An 18,594-nucleotide genomic window follows, 5' to 3' on the forward strand; every position below is an offset into this window, starting at 1 on the left:
TAAAGCTGGCCATACTGATTGGAATTCAGTTGGTTCAGCAGAGACAGGCCATCCCTGCTCAACAGAAGCTGATCGTTTGATTGACTTCTGTCAAAGGCCCCTTTCAGACGGTGCGGATTTAATGAGGATAAAACAGTAGACGTAAGATCCCTTTCTGTTTCTTTTTTTTTTTCCAGTGGATCAGATCTTACCTGGAGGTAGGCGGGGGTAAAACAGACACAAGTCTGCTTACACCTTCCTGTCCAGGGGGATTCATTGAACACCTGATCAGGTTAGCCTGAAAAACCGACAGGTGGACCTGATTGGATCACCCGTGTGAATGGGGCCTAAGGGACGTGTTGGGAAAATTTTCAGCTACAGCAAACAGGGGAGAAGGGCCTTAATAAGAGAGGTGACCTGTGACGAGACCCTTGCTCGCTTGCTTCCGCTCTCCCGACACTCCTCTATTTCTAGTGAGTCAGCTTGCAGATCGCAACGTCAACCAAGGATCCGGGATCCGAACTACAGCTATGTGCCGTCCTGAACCCATTAGAACAAACACCAAGCAAGCTGTATGTAAGTTCAAACAGGAAGACAATTTATTGGAAGGACACAGCACACTTTTATACAGAATTTGGTACATCCTGCCCCCAACAACCGCCCTCCCATTGGTCAATTGCAAAGTACCTGCAGTTCCCATTCAGGTCCTCTTTAGCCATGCAAATGAGGAATTGAAAAGGAGTCAGCAGTGATTGGTCAGATAGCTTGACCAGAAGGACTGCCATGCAAATGAGGACTTGAAAATGAGTCAACAGGGATTGGTCAGATAGCTTGACCAGAAGGACTGCCATGTGCAAGGAGACAGAAGCCCCAGGGGGCAATCAATGTACACAATAGTCAGACACAGAACAATGGTTCCCTAACGAGCCCTCAATACACATTACTCTGAGTGTCAATACATCCCTTAGCAGACAACAGGTGAGGTCATTAGCACACCTGACAATAGGTGAATGGAAAGCCACCTCAGACAAAAAGCAACATTGTTAGCCAGCCCGTCTCCCCATTGAACTTCCTGGAATGACCATATTAGGAGTTGGACTTCCTGCTCAGAGACCTCATGGCAAAAGGGAACAAATGACCTTGCTGACAAATATGAAGCAATTAAACCCATCACCCATCTGTCCTTAAATTCCAGTGATGGTGAACACCATCACATGACCAAGACCCCGATGGACACTCTGATTGAGCTCCAGAGTTCCTGTGTAAAGATGGGATAAAGTTTCAGAAGGTCAACCATCACTGCCACCCTCCACCAATGTAGGCTTTATGGCAGAGTGGCTAGATGGAAGCCTCTTCTCAGTGCAAAACTTATAAAAGCCCACTTGGAGTTTGGAATAAAGCACCTGAAGGACTCTCAGACTGTGAGAAGCAAGATTCTCTGGTCTGATATAACTAGGGTTGTCAGTAGGTACACGTGTGCGCACGCATGTTGCGGGTACAGTAGCCCTTTCTTTTGAATTGGCTGATGCACCTGTGAGAAACATGGAGAAAAAAAGTCCCCAACCCTTTGTTTATCACTTCAAAATCTAGCCAATTCTGACATTTCTCACATACATGTAAAAAACTACATTTTTTTTTGCTAGAAATTACTTTTTTTTTTTAAGAAAGACCCTAGAGAATAAAATGGTTGCTGTTGCAATATTGTATTACACAATATTTGTGCAGTGGTTTTTCAAACATGATTTTTTGGGAAAAAAATACCCTTCAATAATTTTATTGCATACAAACACAAAAGAATACCCAATTTCTTGGCTAAATATAAAAGATGATGTTATCCTGATAAAATAGATACCCAACATAATATGCTTTAACGTGATTGTAATCCAAAATAAAAACATGTTATACTTACCTGCTCTGTGCAAGGATTTTGCACGGAGAAGCCCAGATCCTCCTCTTCTGGAGTCCCCCGGCGGCGCTCCTGGCTCCTCCTCTTCATCGGGTGCCCCCACGGAGAACCGCTTTCCACAGGGGAACTCTTGCGAGAGTGCCCACTTGTCCTGCTGCTGCATCTATTGACACTGACAGCGGGACTCGGTGCCGCCCCCGCTCCCGTGTCACTGGATTTAATTGACAGCAGCGGGAGCCAATTGGCCTCTGCTGCCATCACTCTATCCAATAAGGACCCGAGAGCTGGGTTTGTGCTCGTCGCTGGAACGATTGGGTTCAGGTAAGAATAAGGGGGGGGGAGGGGGGGGCGCTGGGGGACAGCTGCAGCACCAAAGGTTTTCCACCTTAATGCATAAAATGCATTAAGGTGAAAAACCTTGATTACAACTCCTTTAAAATTACATCCGCCCGAGGAATGGCACCAAACTACAATACTTAAAATTCTTAATAGGCGACGCTTTAAACCCCTTTACAGGTTACCAGTTTAGAGGCACGCAGAAGGTATGGAGTTAGAATTATTGCTCTCACTCTAACATTCGCGACAATAGCTCACAGGTTTGGTGCGATCAATGTTTACATATGCGTGAGGGACTTACGTATGCATTCGCATTTGCGCGCAAGCATAGGGGGGGGGGGGACAGGGGCGCTTTACTTTTTTTTTTATTATTATTATACCAAAACTTTTTTTTTTTTTTTTTTTACTCTTTCTTTTTTTTTTTTTGTGTATTACCTTATTGCTTTCACAAGGAATGAACAACATCCTTTGTGACAGCATGGGCCGCAACAGGTCCTTTTTGTGGAGAGATCTGGGGTCTATTAGACCCCAAATCATTCCTCTGGCCTCCAATGCAACCAGTCAGACACAGATCGGTCTGATCGGCTGCTTTCCTGGCCGCTAACAGTCAACAAAGGCAGGCAGAAATACAAAGAGCCAAAAGTGACAAAATCCTCGCCACTTCTAGTTTCTGGGGGTCACAGAGAGGGAGGAACAACGTTCGTTCCTCTCTCTCTCTATGTGTAGTATCACCATTGACGCCGGTCCTATCGCTACCAGGCTCTGAAATCAGACGGCAGAGCCCAGGAAGGGGGGGACCCCCTTCCACCACCCGCAGAAGTGATTGAGTGGCTCTTCAGCCACTTGAATCACTTCTGCCTTAAAGGGAAACGCTGGCTGCAAATTGTGATGACAGGATGATGCCTGCAGGTGCAGACATCATCCGGGTATAACCACTTCAACCTAAGGATATCCATGGACATCCTACAGCATTGAAGTGATTAAAAACCACACATGCATTTAAAACCATGCAAGAATTAATTGCACCCTGTGCATCTGCTAAAGAGTAGCGCATTTCAGTGCGGGTCGGGAATGCGTGATAAGGTTTGCGCTCCCAACTTGTAAATATGTGAACCTAGGCCTTGTTTACACCGCAATCTCTGCATTTGTGTACGGTGTTATTTCCAGATTTAATTTTTTCTGTAACTTGTGAACAAACTCTTAAAGTCAAATCACCTAATGAAAGAATCTGTGTCACGTTTATAGCGGTTGGTTTGCTTATGTGGTCACAGGATGAGTCCTCACACAGATCATTGGTACTCATCTGACACATTCATTGACAACACCGCTAAAAAAAATTCTGTTTTGAAGATGCTCCTAGTAGTAAACATCATAGTAAAGAGAACAGAGAAGTTGAGGGGTTAGGAGGTTTCACGATGACACAGACTCATCTGATCACACCACAAGCCAGCTCTGATAAATACCCAGAGAAAGGCAGATTCCGTTTGTTATACGCAAAAAAAAAAAAAAAAGAGGATTCTTTAGAGGTGACTTGTGCTGTTTAAAGGGCTAAAGTAGATGACTTCATGGCTACAATGGACGACATGGTGGGGCCTACTAGAGGAAGTAGACAGACCGATCGCAGTAATGTCGGACTTTGAGTTTTCCAATTTTCCAACTATGGTATAGTGAGCTTTGCTAGTGTACAAGGTGGAATAAAATGTGACAAAAGCTTCTACTATTTCTTTAGTTTACTCCACTACGACTCCATCAGAGTTTTTAATTCTGGGAATAGTGCAGGATTGAAAATCAGGTCTAGAGAGATATGCCAAAGGCGAAGAATTCAAAAATACGTTGATTCTGATATAGTTTTTTTTTTTTTCTGTGTACGATCTAGGAGTACTAAATTTGGCTTTGTGTCTCCAGTTAGCAAAAGACAAGGGGTCGTCCTCCAAGCCCACACAATAAAAAAAAAAAAGGGTCCGCCCGCCGTGACGCAGACGCGCAGGCAGAGTATTCTGATGGTCCCGCAGTGCTAAAAGGGGTAGGTGCCCTCCACAATAATGGTGGCATGGTTGCCATTAAAAATTAACCACTTCCAAGGGAGGTGCCAAGCTGGCCGCATGGCCAAGTAGGCTGCGGCCTCAATTTGTGTGCAGGCCCAGCTGCAAGTGCACTCATCCCAGTCAGGCTCACCGGAGCTGCCCCCCCCCCCCCCCCAATGGAGGCCAACTTATGTGGATGCCCAGCCGCCTGGGCGCACAATCAGCAGAGCTGACCACCCAGGAGCAGTGGAGCGGAGGGCAGATGCCCAAATGGAGGGTAGAGGCTTCAGCCATCCTCACTAGGGCCACCCCACATAGGTCCCGACCAGTAGGCCGCAAAGCCGCGGCCTAAATTTAGGGCCCGAATCTGGCTGGGTGATGTCAAACCATCCACTTCCCCAGCCCAATAACTGGAGCAGGGAGCCCAGAGGACATCCCTGCCCTAGTCACCAACCAGGGTAGCAGGGGAACCCTGCTCAACCCCCCGCTGTTCACCACGAAAAACATGATAAACAGGCAAAAAATTTGGGGGAGCATACCCATGTATTTCCAAAGCTGCTGCAGCTATGAACCAAAAGACATGTATATTAAAAAAGAATAGCGCGCAAATGCAAAAGAAATTACTACCAAATCTGAAGAGAGTCCATAAATAAAAATGGGGGTTTGGTCCCACCATATGGCCATATCGTGCTCAAGCCCACTACTGCGTCAAAGTACCCCATTATCAGTGGGTCCTACACTATCCATGAAAAAGAGATGAATCCAACCTTTCTAACCCTTGGAGATAAAACTCCTTGCTGGGAAAAATGTGCAAATGCACTACAGGGGACTCCTCCTATATCCAATTGATGGTGGACACTGATTGAGTACAGGTGTGTGTGGGGGGTGGGGAGGGCTGCTCAACCTCGATAGTCTGGTCAGACCGAATACATAATAAACAGGCAAAGGGTTAGAAGGGCTGGATTCATCTCTTTTTCATGGATAGTGTAGGACCCACTGATAATGGGGTACTTTGACGCAGTAGTGGGCTTGAGCACGATATGGCCATATGGTGGGACCAAACCCCCATTTTTATTTATGGACTCTCTTCAGATTTGGTAGTAATTTCTTTTGCATTTGCGCGCTATTCTTTTTTAATATACATGTCTTTTGGTTCATAGCTGCAGCAGCTTTGGAAATACATGGGTATGCTCCCCCAAATTTTTTGCCTGTTTATTATGTATTAGGTCTGACCAGACTATCGAGGTTGAGCAGCCCTCCCCACCCCCCACATACACCTGTACTCAATCAGTGTCCACCATCAAGTGGATATGGGAGGAGTCCCCTGTAGTGCATTTGCACATTTTTCCCAGCAAGGAGTGTTATCTCCAAGGGTTAGAAGGGCTGGATTCATCTCTTTTTCATGGATAGTGTAGGACCCACTGATAATGGGGTACTTTGACGCAGTAGTGGGCTTGAGCACGATATGGCCATATGGTGGGACCAAACCCCCATTTTTATTTATGGACTCTCTTCAGATTTGGTAGTAATTTCTTTTGCATTTGCGCGCTATTCTTTTTTAACACCACGAAAAACATGGTCAACAGCAACTCCAAACAAGCCCCCCTTAAGAGCATGTGGCAAAAGCCAGCTCATAACCTCACCCAGGGAGGGGGGCCTGAAGACCCACAGTGACCACCAAATTTTTAGAGGGCTGGGGGGGAACTCGGGGGTCCCACTATCCCAGAGAGGGGCTTACGTCGACCCCAAAACTCTCCAGGGGTAGAGGGGGTACAGCCACTTACCATACCAGGAACAGGGTGGGCACCACTCCTAACAGACCACCATCAAGTGGATATGGGAGGAGTCCCCTGTAGTGCATTTGCACATTTTTCCCAGCAAGGAGTGTTATCTCCAAGGGTTAGAAGGGCTGGATTCATCTCTTTTTCATGGATAGTGTAGGACCCACTGATAATGGGGTACTTTGACGCAGTAGTGGGCTTGAGCACGATATGGCCATATGGTGGGACCAAACCCCCATTTTTATTTATGGACTCTCTTCAGATTTGGTAGTAATTTCTTTTGCATTTGCGCGCTATTCTTTTTTAACACCACGAAAAACATGGTCAACAGCAACTCCAAACAAGCCCCCCTTAAGAGCATGTGGCAAAAGCCAGCTCATAACCTCACCCAGGGAGGGGGGCCTGAAGACCCACAGTGACCACCAAATTTTTAGAGGGCTGGGGGGGAACTTGGGGGTCCCACTATCCCAGAGAGGGGCTTACGTCGACCCCAAAACTCTCCAGGGGTAGAGGGGGTACAGCCACTTACCATACCAGGAACAGGGTGGGCACCACTCCTAACAGACCACTGTTCCATCGGGATGTGGGTGGCTGTCGGCCAAGAGGAACGCTGCGAATCAGGCTGAGGCCAGGTCGTATGTGCCCTTGCGAGAGGTTTAACTCGTAGGCCAGCCCCCCTCCAGTAGGGCTATGTCGCGGCCGACCAGACTGGGGGGACCCTCTGAATCTATTTTATCCAGTACGTCGCCCAGTCTGGCCTCTGATAGTAGATTTGCACAGGAACAACATAACAAATATAGGAAAAAATCTATTTAAAAAGGAAAAAAATTGCCAGGACCAGAGATCCCAGCAAGGAACTAGGTCCTTACTCCTGACTAGGCAGAAAAAAAACTGAGTGCCTATAGCTGAGTGTGGGTGTATACTCCCTGGGGCTGCCCATAGGCGTAGTCAAGCTTTTTCCTGCCTAGTGTCCTACTGTAGGGGGACAGTAAAACCCACCAATGGTTAAGAAGAATCAGGAGCTGTGTCCATCAATGAAAGAAAGAGAAAAGGCAATATTACGAGCTCTTGCAGATTTAATGCTGCTGACATTAATGGTCGCCACCTTTATCAGAGCGGGAACTGCCATCAGGATGATTGGGGTAGTCGGTTATTTTGCATATTAAAGTTTTATTGCATGGTAAAACAGATTACAAACAAGTTAATGTTTAAGAGTTCCAATGGAAATAGGTTACATTCATACCAGTATTACGTTGAAGTAAGAGGAAAAATCTGCCATCAACTTGTGTATTGTATTTTGATTCCGTGAAGAAATTGTCCTAATATGCACGACCTCCAATATGGAACCCGTCAGTATTGTAAACCTTCCAATTGTAACCATTTCCAGAGGGTAAAAGTAGAGAAGTAGTAGTGAACTTATAAAGGAAGTGAGAGAAAACACGGGGGAAAAGAAAAGGAAAGAGAAAGGGAAGGAGGGAGGAGGGGGAGGAGAAAAAAAAGAGGTTCAGTAGTCCCCTCACTAGGAGGGGGTTAACTCCAATGAGGGCCCTCTCTTCCTCAGAACAGATAAACATGTTCTAAAATGTCCAAGTTTCTGTATAGGTCTCTCGTGTCTGCCGGGCGGTCAGGATCAGGTCCTCCATTTTATTCAATTCCTCCACCTTCCTCAGCCACATGCCAACTGTAGGGGGTTGTGTCTGTCTCCAGGTGAGTGGTATGCAGCACCTAGCCACATTCAGAAGGTGTCTGAGGATAGATTTTCTATAAGTGCTCACAGAGACCGTAGATGTATGCAAAAGAAAGAACGCTGGATCCTGAGGAACCCTGAAGTCCGTAAATTTTTGGATAATCGCACGGACCTCCTTCCAGAAACCCCCCCCCCCCCCCATCTTGGGACAGGCCAAAAAAATGTGTAGCAAAGTCCCCGGTACCTCAAAACAATGACAGCACAGTGCAGACGTGGATGGAGAGAACTTATGTAGTAGTACAGGTGTGCAATACCAATCAGGAAAGGATCTTAAAATTGGTTTATTGTATTTTTCGAGCTGATGGAGGATTTGAGGGCGAAACGAAATATGTGAGGACATTGCATATTCGAGAATGGTCTACCCAATTCTGATTACCATTTCAACAAGTAGGGGAGTAGATAGTCCTCAGTGGGGGTGACCAAAAGAAAGAGAGTACAAGGTAGAGAGAACATGCGGAACGGTGCCGCTTTCAGAGCAGTACCTCTCGAGGGGTGTCAAGGTGCGACAAAAACTATCAGGTGCAGGGAGAGTCTGTAGAAAGATGCAGAGCTGTGAGGCTCGCAAGAAGTCGAGGGGGAATGGTCCATTCCAGGCCATCAGGGACTGTATTGAGGGCCAGGTCCCCCCGGAAAACAAAATGAGAGGCTTGGAAGTATCCCGACTCAAGCGACGGGCCAAAGGGCCCCGCCCGCAGGCCCGGAGTAAATCCAGGGCTATCCAAAATGGGGACCAACAGAGAATCCAACGAGGACCATCTGCCTGCAGAAATGAGTCAGTAGCACAAAAGGGCAGTTGTCCCTATGAGTGGGTGTTTTTTAAAAGGGGAGGGTAGAAACTCAAAGCACCAAGAAGAATCTACTCAATGGGACCCGATATTGGTCCTGTTCTATACGTGGCCAAAAGTTTAGTGTTTCCATGGCAGATCCAATCGATAAGACATCCCAAGTGTACAGCTTGGTAATATTTATAAAGATCCGAGACTACAAGGCCCCCAAACTGTTTGGGAAGTGATAACAAGGACCTATTCATCCTTGGACATTTATGTGCCCATATAAAAACATATAACAAGAGCCTGAGCTTGCGTAAAGTACCCCTCAGGGATAGCTATTGGAAGAGCCCAGAAGAGATAAAATATTTGGGCAGGACGCACATCTTTATGATATTACATTTTTCAAAACAGGTGTGTAATCCCAAGTGCCATGTATCTAAAAGTGTCTGCAGAGTGCGCAAGAGGGGAGGGAAGTTAGGGTCAAAGGTACGAGAAAGGTCAGCCGGAATGAAAGTCCCCCAGATATTTCAGAGCCTTGTCTGTTCATATAAAGTTAAAGTTGAGCTGCAAAGTTTGGAGCAGAGGAGTAGGAATGTGTAGCCCCATAGCTTCCGATTTGGAGAAGTTAATCTTAGGGAGGGAGAGGGAACCATAAGTTTCAAAATCTTTGAGATTTCAGAGGAAGATTAACAGGTTAGTCAAAGAAAAAAAGAAGATTGTCGCCGAGACTTTATGTTGTGACTTTCCCACTCCTAACCCCTGTATGTCAGGGTTCAGCCGGACAGTACAGAGGAAAAGTTCTAGTGAGAGAGCGAAAAGGAGGGGTGAAAAAAGGACATCCCTGTCTGGTACCATTTGTAACAGGGAAAGAAGAAGACAACACCCCGTTCACCTTAACGTGCGCCATCGGTAAAGTATAGATACTGGAAATCCAGCGCAGCATGTTATCCCCTAAGCCAATGTGTCTCAGGACAGAAAATATGAACCGCCAATTTTCTCTGTCAGATGCTTTCTCCGCATCTGTTCCTAATAGTAGACACGGTGCGTGGGATTTGCAGGCTACATGTACCAGGTTAAGGGCTTTAATAGTATTATCCCTCGCCTCCCGTGTCGGGATGAAGCCCACTTGGTCCAAATGAACCAGCGAGGGCAGGTGTTGTTGGAGGCAGGTGGCTAATAGCTTGGTGAAAAATTTCAGGTCAGCGTTTAAAAGAGAGATAGGCGTATAACTGCCGCATAGCATGGGTTCTTTCCCTTCTTTGGGTAAAACCGAAATGGTAGCTTTCAGAGTTTCTGAATGGAAGGATGCTGAGTCCCCCAACAAATTCAGAACCTTGGCCAAGTAGGGGCCCAGTGTTGGAGATATAAAAGTTTGTAATATTGTACTGTAAAGCCATCTGGGACTGGTGCTTTCCCAAGCTCTGCTGATCCGACTTCTGCTTGTAGCTCCTCCAGTGTGACCGGGGTCTCCAGATCCCACTGTAATGAGGAAGAGAGGCGCGGCATTCCAGAGGCTGTTAAGTAGTCACCTATGCTAGACTGAGACGAAGTATCCAGGGCTAGATTGTAAAGTAAGTAAAAGTCACTAAAGAACTGCGCAATATGTTTGGGAAGGGTAGCCTTCCCTCTGGTTGGACGGGATATTTGTGGAACATATGTGGATGAGCGGTGGGCATGGAGGGACCTAGCAAGAGGTTTGCCACACTTGTCACCGAATTCAAAAAAGTGTTTTCTCCCCTTCTGTAGTGCAGCCCTAGCTTTATAAAAGAGAAGATCAGAGACCTTGGTACGAAGGCTCAGAAGTTTACACTCGTTATCCCAGGAGAGGGGGCGTGTATGTGGAGAGTTTCAACTCAATGTATGTCTGCTAGAAGAGAGGATAATAGAGCCTCCCTTTCCCACTTCACCCGTGCACCATGTTTAATTAGAACCCTCCGAATCACCGATTTGTGGGATTCCCAAAACACTCTTGGATCACAGTCAGGGGTATCATTCCTTTTGGAAATACCATGATATTTCCTGCAGGATGTCCGTAAAAATAGAGGGGTCCTGCAGGAGGCTCTCATCCAACTTCCAAGCGGCAGTGTTGGAGCATCTGACATCTTTAAGGTTGTATTTCAAAAAGACCGGAGCATGGTCTGACCAAGTGATTGAGTCGATGGAGGCATCGGCCACCGAGTGTAGCTGGTTATGAGGAAAGAAAAAATAATATAATCAGGGAGTATATTTTATGAGGTGAGGAGTAGAAAGTATAGCCCCTCTCTCCTGAATGAAATAATCGCCATACTTCTACCAATTGAGCTCCGTGAAGGGATCTAGGGATGTGCTTTCGAGACCCTGGGTGGGTCAAAGAGGAGCCAGAGGAGGGGGTCTACATTTGGTACCAGGGGAACATTTAGGTTGCCACCCAAAATCAACTGACCCTCGGCAAACTCCAGAAGCCTGTCAAGATTTTTTTCTAAGGAAGAGGTCCTGTTGTGCATTGGGGGCATAGATCGTGGCCAACTTTACTCCTATTCCACTAATTGTACCTTTAAAAAGAAACAAGAAACAACCCCCGGCATCCAGGAAAGAATCTCCTGCTTGAGATTAAAACGGAAACTCCATTGAACTTCGCTAGAGTATTGGTGGCATGGTAAGTCACAGGGTAGTTCTAAGCAAGGGAAGGCAGTCCTCTCTGAAATATATTTCCTGGAGAAATGCAATGTCCGCCCTCTGACGTCTCAGGTCGTGCAGGAGCATATGCCGCTTTTCCAGGGTATTTAGCCCCTTGGCACTCAAGGAAACAATATTGAGGGACCCCATTCCGCAGCCAACACAAAAAAAAAAAAAAAAGAGGGGGGGGGGGGGGATGGAGGGTTGTTGAGGGAAAAAGTACAAAGGAAGAATAAGGTAAAGAGTAGGAGTAGCAAAAGATCGGATACATACAATCAAGTCAGAAGCCCCCTCAAGGACACCTAGTGGAAAACCACAGTAGCACTCAAGCTAGGCCCAGCAACAGGACCACTGAAAACAAACACAAGGGCGCACCGGCCTACTGCATTATCCCTTAAAAAAGGTTTTATTGAATAAAAAGGTATAAAAATACTCAAAAACGAGTTCTTGATACACGCATATCAAATAGGTATGTTGCCATCAGCATCAAGATCAAAAGTAGGGATAGGCTGATCTGCACTTTCCCTGTTATATCGGTATCGGCCCCGGAACTGGCTGATAGTGCCGATATTTTTGGGACGTCATTCTGCCTTCTTAGGCCACCTTGTCTGGAGTCGTCAGGACTAGTCTCCCGGGAGTGCATCACAGCCATACACCCACCCACAGCCGCCCGATGCCAGCCAGCCACCCACATCCACAGGCCCTGTACCAGCCAGCCAGCCACAGGCCCTGTACCAGCCAGCCACCCACAGGCCCTGTACCAGCCAGCCACCCACATGCCCTGTGCGAGCCAGCCACCCACACCCCCTGTGCCAGCCAGCCACCCACCCACAGGCCCTGTACCAGCCAGCCACCCACATGCCCTGTGCGAGCCAACCACCCACACCCCCTGTGCCAGCCAGCCACCCACCCACAGGCCCTGTACCAGCCAGCCACCCACCCACAGGCCCTGTACCAGCCAGCCACAGGCACTGTACCAGCCAGCTGCCCACTGGCCCTGTACCAGCCAGCCACCTACCACAGGGTGCCAGCCAGCCACCCACCCATCACAGGGTGCCAGCAAGCCAGCCATTAAGCATTAAACAAAAATTAACATGTTCAGTACCAGATTTGTGTCAAAAATTGTCTTTATTTTTCAAAACTTTAAATGTACAAAACATCGGCCCATATCGGCCAATACTGATACGTTGTGACCAAATATCGGTATCAGCCCTGAAAAAAACATATCGGTCTATCCCTAATCAAAAGGGTGTATCGTCCTCCGATGCTAGAAAGGCTTACGCGTTTCGAGGCTTAGCCTCTTCCTCAGAGCCACAGGACTGCCTGAGTGTAGGCCTAAAATGAGGGTGGTGCGTGAACACAGATCAGGAGAGGAGCTCCCGGCAAACACTACCAGTCAATATAAACAAACAGTGAAAAAGACACAAACATCTTACGAAGACCAAAATACATTAGATGAAAACATGCGATAACCCAGGAACAGGCATCGCAAATCCAGTACTGCTTGATTAGGTTAACCACTCTGTCTGTCCATCCCCCCCAGGAGCCTCCATAGAGTGCGGGCATTTGTCAAAAATTATGAAAAAATATAGTAATACAAAAACAGGAGTCTGGGAAGAAAAAAAAAAAACTCCCAAACATCTCCCCCCCCCCGGTACTAGAGGATGCCAACTTCCATACCCCACCAGAGTAGATACATATCATATACATAGCCATCTCCACCTTTTCAACTAAACGAGAGAGGAAGGAGATGAGGAAAAAAACGAAGGGACAAAGCCCTGTACTAACATTGTGATGAACGGTTAAGCAAAGGGGGTAAAGCTGGGGGGGGGGGAGCCCCCACAGAGGGTATTAGTCTAAAAAAGTGCAAGAACACAGCAACACATTAGCAGGGTTCTGGACTCAAGCCCAACAAAAAAAACACTCTCCTCGGAACCACAGGTCAGGATTCCCTTGAGCCATCCGGAGTAGGAGCCCGGGAGCAGCGGCACGATTCGGGGGCGACGAGGGGGGGGGGGGGGGAGACCAGGGAGGGAAGAGGCAGTCCCCATGCAGAGGATTTGGGTCCCAGGGCTCTGTGGGCCCTATCCATCTCCAGATTGGCAGGAGGAGCAGTGTCCATTACCTTGTGGAAAATGGCTGTAACAGTGTCCCACAAGTCCTCGGGGCCTGTAGCCTCAGGGAGGCCCAAAGCCGCAGATTATTCCGGCGGCTCCTGTACTCCAGGTCTTTCAGGTGGAGTTGTAAAGCCACCGCTACCTCAGCCTGGGAGTCCTGAGCTGCCTCCAGCTCTGCCACCCGATGCTCCAGACTAGCAGTTGTCGACTCTTCAGAGGTGAGGAGGTCCTCCAGCGACTGAACCTCAGTCTGAACCCCCTGTATGTCCCTGCGGTAGGTTTCCTTAATTGTCTGGACAAGGAAGTGACGGGCAGTGGGTGGGAGTGACAGGCAGTGGGTGGGAATGACAGGCAGTGGGTTGGAGTGACAGGCAGTGGGTTGGAGTGACAGGCAGTGGGTGGGAATGACAGGAAGCGGGTTGTGGGAGTGACAGGCAGCCGGTGGGAGTGACAGGCAGCGGGTGGGAGTGACAGGCAGCGGGTGGGAGTGACAGGCAGCGGGTGGGAGTGACAGGCAGCGGGTGGGAGTGACAGGCAGCGGGTGGGAGTGACAGGCAGCGGGTGGGAGTGACAGGCAGCGGGTGGGAGTGACAGGCAGTGGGTTGGAGTGACAGGAAGCGGGTTGTGGGAGTGACAGGAAGCGGGTGGGAGTGACGGGCAGTGGGTGGGAGTGACGGGCAGTGGGTGGGAGTGACGGGCAGTGGGTGGGAGTGACAGACAGTGGGTGGGAGTGACAGACAGTGGGTGGGAGTGACAGACAGTGGGTGGGAGTGACAGGCAGTGGGTTGGAGTGACAGGCAGTGGGTTGGAGTGACAGGAAGCGGGTTGTGGGAGTGACAGGAAGCGGGTTGTGGGAGTGACAGGAAGCGGGTGGGAGTGACAGGCAGTGGGTGGGAGTGACGGGCAGTGGGTGGGAGTGACGGGCAGTGGGTGGGAGTGACAGACAGTGGGTGGGAGTGACAGGCAGTGGGTTGGAGTGACAGGCAGTGGGTTGGAGTGACAGGCAGTGGGTTGGAGTGACAGGAAGCGGGTGGGAGTGACGGGCAGTGGGTGGGAGTGACGGGCAGTGGGTGGGAGTGACAGACAGTGGGTGGGAGTGACAGGCAGTGGGTTGGAGTGACAGGCAGTGGGTGGGAGTGACGGGCAGTGGGTGGGAGTGACAGACAGTGGGTGGGAGTGACAGACAGTGGGTGGGAGTGACAGGCAGTGGGTTGGAGTGACAGGCAGTGGGTTGGAGTGACAGGAAGCGGGTTGTGGGAGTGACAGGAAGCGGGTGGGAGTGACAGGCAGTGGGTGGGAGTGACAGACAGTGGGTGGGAGTGACGGGCAGTGGGTGGGAGTGACGGGCAGTGGGTGGGAGTGACAGGCAGTGGGTGGGAGTGACAGACAGTGGGTGGGAGTGACGGGCAGTGGGTGGGAGTGACGGGCAGTGGGTGGGAGTGACAGACAGTGGGTGGGAGTGACAGGCAGTGGGTTGGAGTGACAGGCAGTGGGTTGGAGTGACAGGAAGCGGGTGGGAGTGACAGGAAGCGGGTGGGAGTGACGGGCAGTGGGTGGGAGTGACAGACAGTGGGTGGGAGTGACAGACAGTGGGTGGGAGTGACAGGCAGTGGGTGGGAGTGACGGGCAGTGGGTGGGAGTGACGGGCAGTGGGTGGGAGTGACAGCCAGTGGGTGGGAGTGACAGGCAGTGGGTTGGAGTGACAGGCAGTGGGTGGGAGTGACGGGCAGTGGGTGGGAGTGACAGACAGTGGGTGGGAGTGACAGACAGTGGGTGGGAGTGACAGGCAGTGGGTTGGAGTGACAGGCAGTGGGTTGGAGTGACAGGCAGTGGGTGGGAGTGACGGGCAGTGGGTGGGAGTGACAGACAGTGGGTGGGAGTGACAGACAGTGGGTGGGAGTGACAGACAGTGGGTGGGAGTGACAGACAGTGGGTGGGAGTGACAGACAGTGGGTGGGAGTGACAGGCAGTGGGTTGGAGTGACAGGAAGCGGGTGGGAGTGACAGACAGTGGGTGGGAGTGACAGACAGTGGGTGGGAGTGACAGACAGTGGGTGGGAGTGACGGGCAGTGGGTGGGAGTGACAGACAGTGGGTGGGAGTGACAGACAGTGGGTGGGAGTGACAGGCAGTGGGTTGGAGTGACAGGCAGTGGGTGGGAGTGACGGGCAGTGGGTGGGAGTGACAGACAGTGGGTGGGAGTGACAGACAGTGGGTGGGAGTGACAGACAGTGGGTTGGAGTGACAGGCAGTGGGTTGGAGTGACAGGAAGCGGGTTGTGGGAGTGACAGGAAGCGGGTGGGAGTGACAGACAGTGGGTGGGAGTGACAGGCAGTGGGTTGGAGTGACAGGCAGTGGGTGGGAGTGACGGGCAGTGGGTGGGAGTGACAGACAGTGGGTGGGAGTGACAGACAGTGGGTGGGAGTGACAGACAGTGGGTTGGAGTGACAGGCAGTGGGTTGGAGTGACAGGAAGCGGGTTGGAGTGACAGGAAGCGGGTTGTGGGAGTGACAGGAAGCGGGTGGGAGTGACAGGAAGCGGGTGGGAGTGACAGGCAGTGGGTGGGAGTGACAGACAGTGGGTGGGAGTGACGGGCAGTGGGTGGGAGTGACGGGCAGTGGGTGGGAGTGACGGGCAGTGGGTGGGAGTGACGGGCAGTGGGTGGGAGTGACAGGAAGCGGGTGGGAGTGACGGGCAGTGGGTGGGAGTGACGGGCAGTGGGTGGGAGTGACGGGCAGTGGGTGGGAGTGACAGGAAGCGGTGGGAGTGACGGCTTCCTTCCAGGTTCAGACAATACTTGAGATCATCCCCAATAAGGACAGACCTAGACAACCCGTGCAAGCTGCATCCAATCAAAAAGGTCCCTGTACTACATAGCTAATGGTAGATCTAAAGCAGATTGTACAATCACATTGTATAGTGTATGGTCAGCATACAATCTGTTTTCAACAATCTCCTTTATATGTACCATCAACAACGTAATGCAAGGGCCTGCCCTATCTAAATACAGGTTTGGTAGGTTAGGTCAGTTCACATATTACATGGCTTTGGTAACACCTAAGACTGGCCATACACTGTACAAGCTGATTGTACAATGTCCTTTAGATCCACCATCATCTATGTACTACAAGAGCCTGACTGATTGGATACTAATTGAATGGCTTGTTTAGGTGTTCCCACATATTCCAAAGTTTTGGTAAAGCTAAAGGAGATTGTACAATCAGATTGTATGATGTATAGGGATTTACAGTCTATTTATATTGCAGAGATTGTATGGTGTATAGAGATTGTACAACCAGATTGTATATTGCATGGTCAGCTATAATCAGACCTTGCTGTCTGATCAGAACTAAAGGAGATTGTACAATCAGATTGTATGGTGTATAGGGACTGTACAAGCAGATTGTATGATTTATATGGAATGTACAATCACATTGTATGTTGTACGGGGACTGTATAGTATATAGGGATTTTACAATCAGATTGTATGGTGTATGAAGATTGTATAGTGTGTAGGGATTGTACAATCAGATTGTATAGTGTGTAGGGATTGTACAATCAGATTGTATGGTCAGCTGTAGACAGATAAGGGGCTTAGATCTGATGTGAGGGGAGGAAGTGATGGGTGATCTCCCCATCTGTGGAGTTGTCGGGTGTATAGGGGACATTTGTCGCCGGTGATGGGACTCCATCTCTCTCTGTGGTCCTCATGGTGTCACAGGGAGGATAAATTATCCCAGATAGATGGAGATTCTCCCCTCCCCCTACTCTCTGTTTTTATTACTGGGGAGGAATCACAAGACCGCCGATCACCTGATCATCACTACAACACCCCACCGGACTCTACGGCTCCCCCTAGTGGCGGCACTGCGCCTTCTCCTCACCACAACCAACCCTCGTTCTAGAATGCACCGATCATCTCACCATCACATACCGTCACCCAGCACACACCGACCTCCCGGCCCCGATCGCTGGACCCGCAATCCCCCAACTCACCTTGTAAGCATCTGACTCCATGACGAGCTAGACCAAAACTTCCGCGTCTGACACGTCACTTCCGGTCCCCTGACAGCTCGCTCCACCCAGTATAAGCGTTGCCCAGGAAACAGCCCGCCCCCTCGTGTTGCCGCTGATTGTCATAGATGCACAGTCCCCGTTTTTGCAGCAGTGTCCCTATTAGTCCGTGTCACCGACTGCGATCTGTCCAGAATAAGAACGAATAAAACATTCTCTGCATAATTCCTTTTCAGATTTCTGATCTATTCATTAGATTCATACTATTGTGTGGGCGTTCCTGAAACGCGTTGCTATTTATTAGACATGCAGGGGTTCCATTTATTCTTACTCTCGGTTTTGTGCACATGAAAACCTCCATGTTCTCTGATGTGTAGGAGTGCCATGAAGACTTAGTGCCACCACCGCGCGTCTGCTACAGAACAGCGCGTTTTACCTGTGGGTCCGAAACGCGTGCATAATCGCACATAGGTGCTCATATGTGAATCTAGCCTCCCCCAAACTTCAGAAAAACACCGACCACCATGCGATTTAGTACGGCACAATTTTAAAGAAAGGGTCAGGGACTTTTGTCCCCACTTGTTTGCAGGTAGGGCAGCCGACTGAAATGAATGGGCTGTCCTACCCGCAGGACGTGGGTCTCATAGATCTGAATAGAGCCTAAGGCTGCTTTCACACTGGAAAAACATATAAAACACAGACATGCATTTTTAAAGTATTTCCGATGCATCTTCTGGTTGGCATGCAGCTGTGAAATATGGACATGTGACTCACAAAATGCAACAGCGGTATGTTTTTACTTTTTAACCACTTTACCACCGGAGGATTTTGCTGTCTTTCGTCCAGGCCACTTTTTGCAATTCGGCGCTGTGCGACTTTAACTGACAATTGCGCGGTCGTGCGACGCCGTACCCAAACAAAATTTATGTCCTTTTTTTCCCACAAACAGAGCTTTCTTTTGGTGGTATTTGATCACCTGTGCGATTTTTACTTTTTGCGCTATAAACAAAAAAAGAGCGTAAATTCTGAAAAAATTACAATATTTTTCACGTTTTTTTATATGAAATTCCCCATCAAAATTTTTTTAAATTTTTGGCCAATTTGTTTTCTGCTACCTATGTTTGGTAAAAATAAAATCACAATAAGCTTATTTTGATTGGTTTGCGCAAAAGTTATTGCGTTTACTAACTAAGGGAAAGATTTTTGTCATTTTTGGTGTTTTTTTTTTAACGAGTAATGGCAGCGATCTGCGATTTTTTTGGCGGGA

At 49.1% G+C, this 18,594-nt stretch overlaps 1 protein-coding gene across 2 annotated transcripts in view; it reads right to left on the reverse strand.

The window, feature by feature from the left end:
* TBC1D17 (TBC1 domain family member 17) overlaps positions 1-17,378 on the reverse strand; it is a 149,896-nt gene extending 132,518 nt beyond the window's left edge. For both annotated transcript variants that reach the window (XM_082273566.1, XM_082273565.1), the window contains exon 1: positions 17,310-17,378. In XM_082273566.1, the coding sequence (XP_082129692.1) occupies positions 17,310-17,330 (21 nt within the window). In that variant the 5' untranslated portion in view covers positions 17,331-17,378. The remainder of the gene's footprint in view (positions 1-17,309) is intronic.
* Between the last annotated feature and the right edge of the window lie 1,216 nt (positions 17,379-18,594).

The sequence above is a fragment of the Pelophylax lessonae genome (genome assembly GCF_965119305.1).
Source record: "Pelophylax lessonae genome assembly, chromosome: 12".
Taxonomy (NCBI): Eukaryota; Metazoa; Chordata; class Amphibia; order Anura; family Ranidae; genus Pelophylax; species Pelophylax lessonae.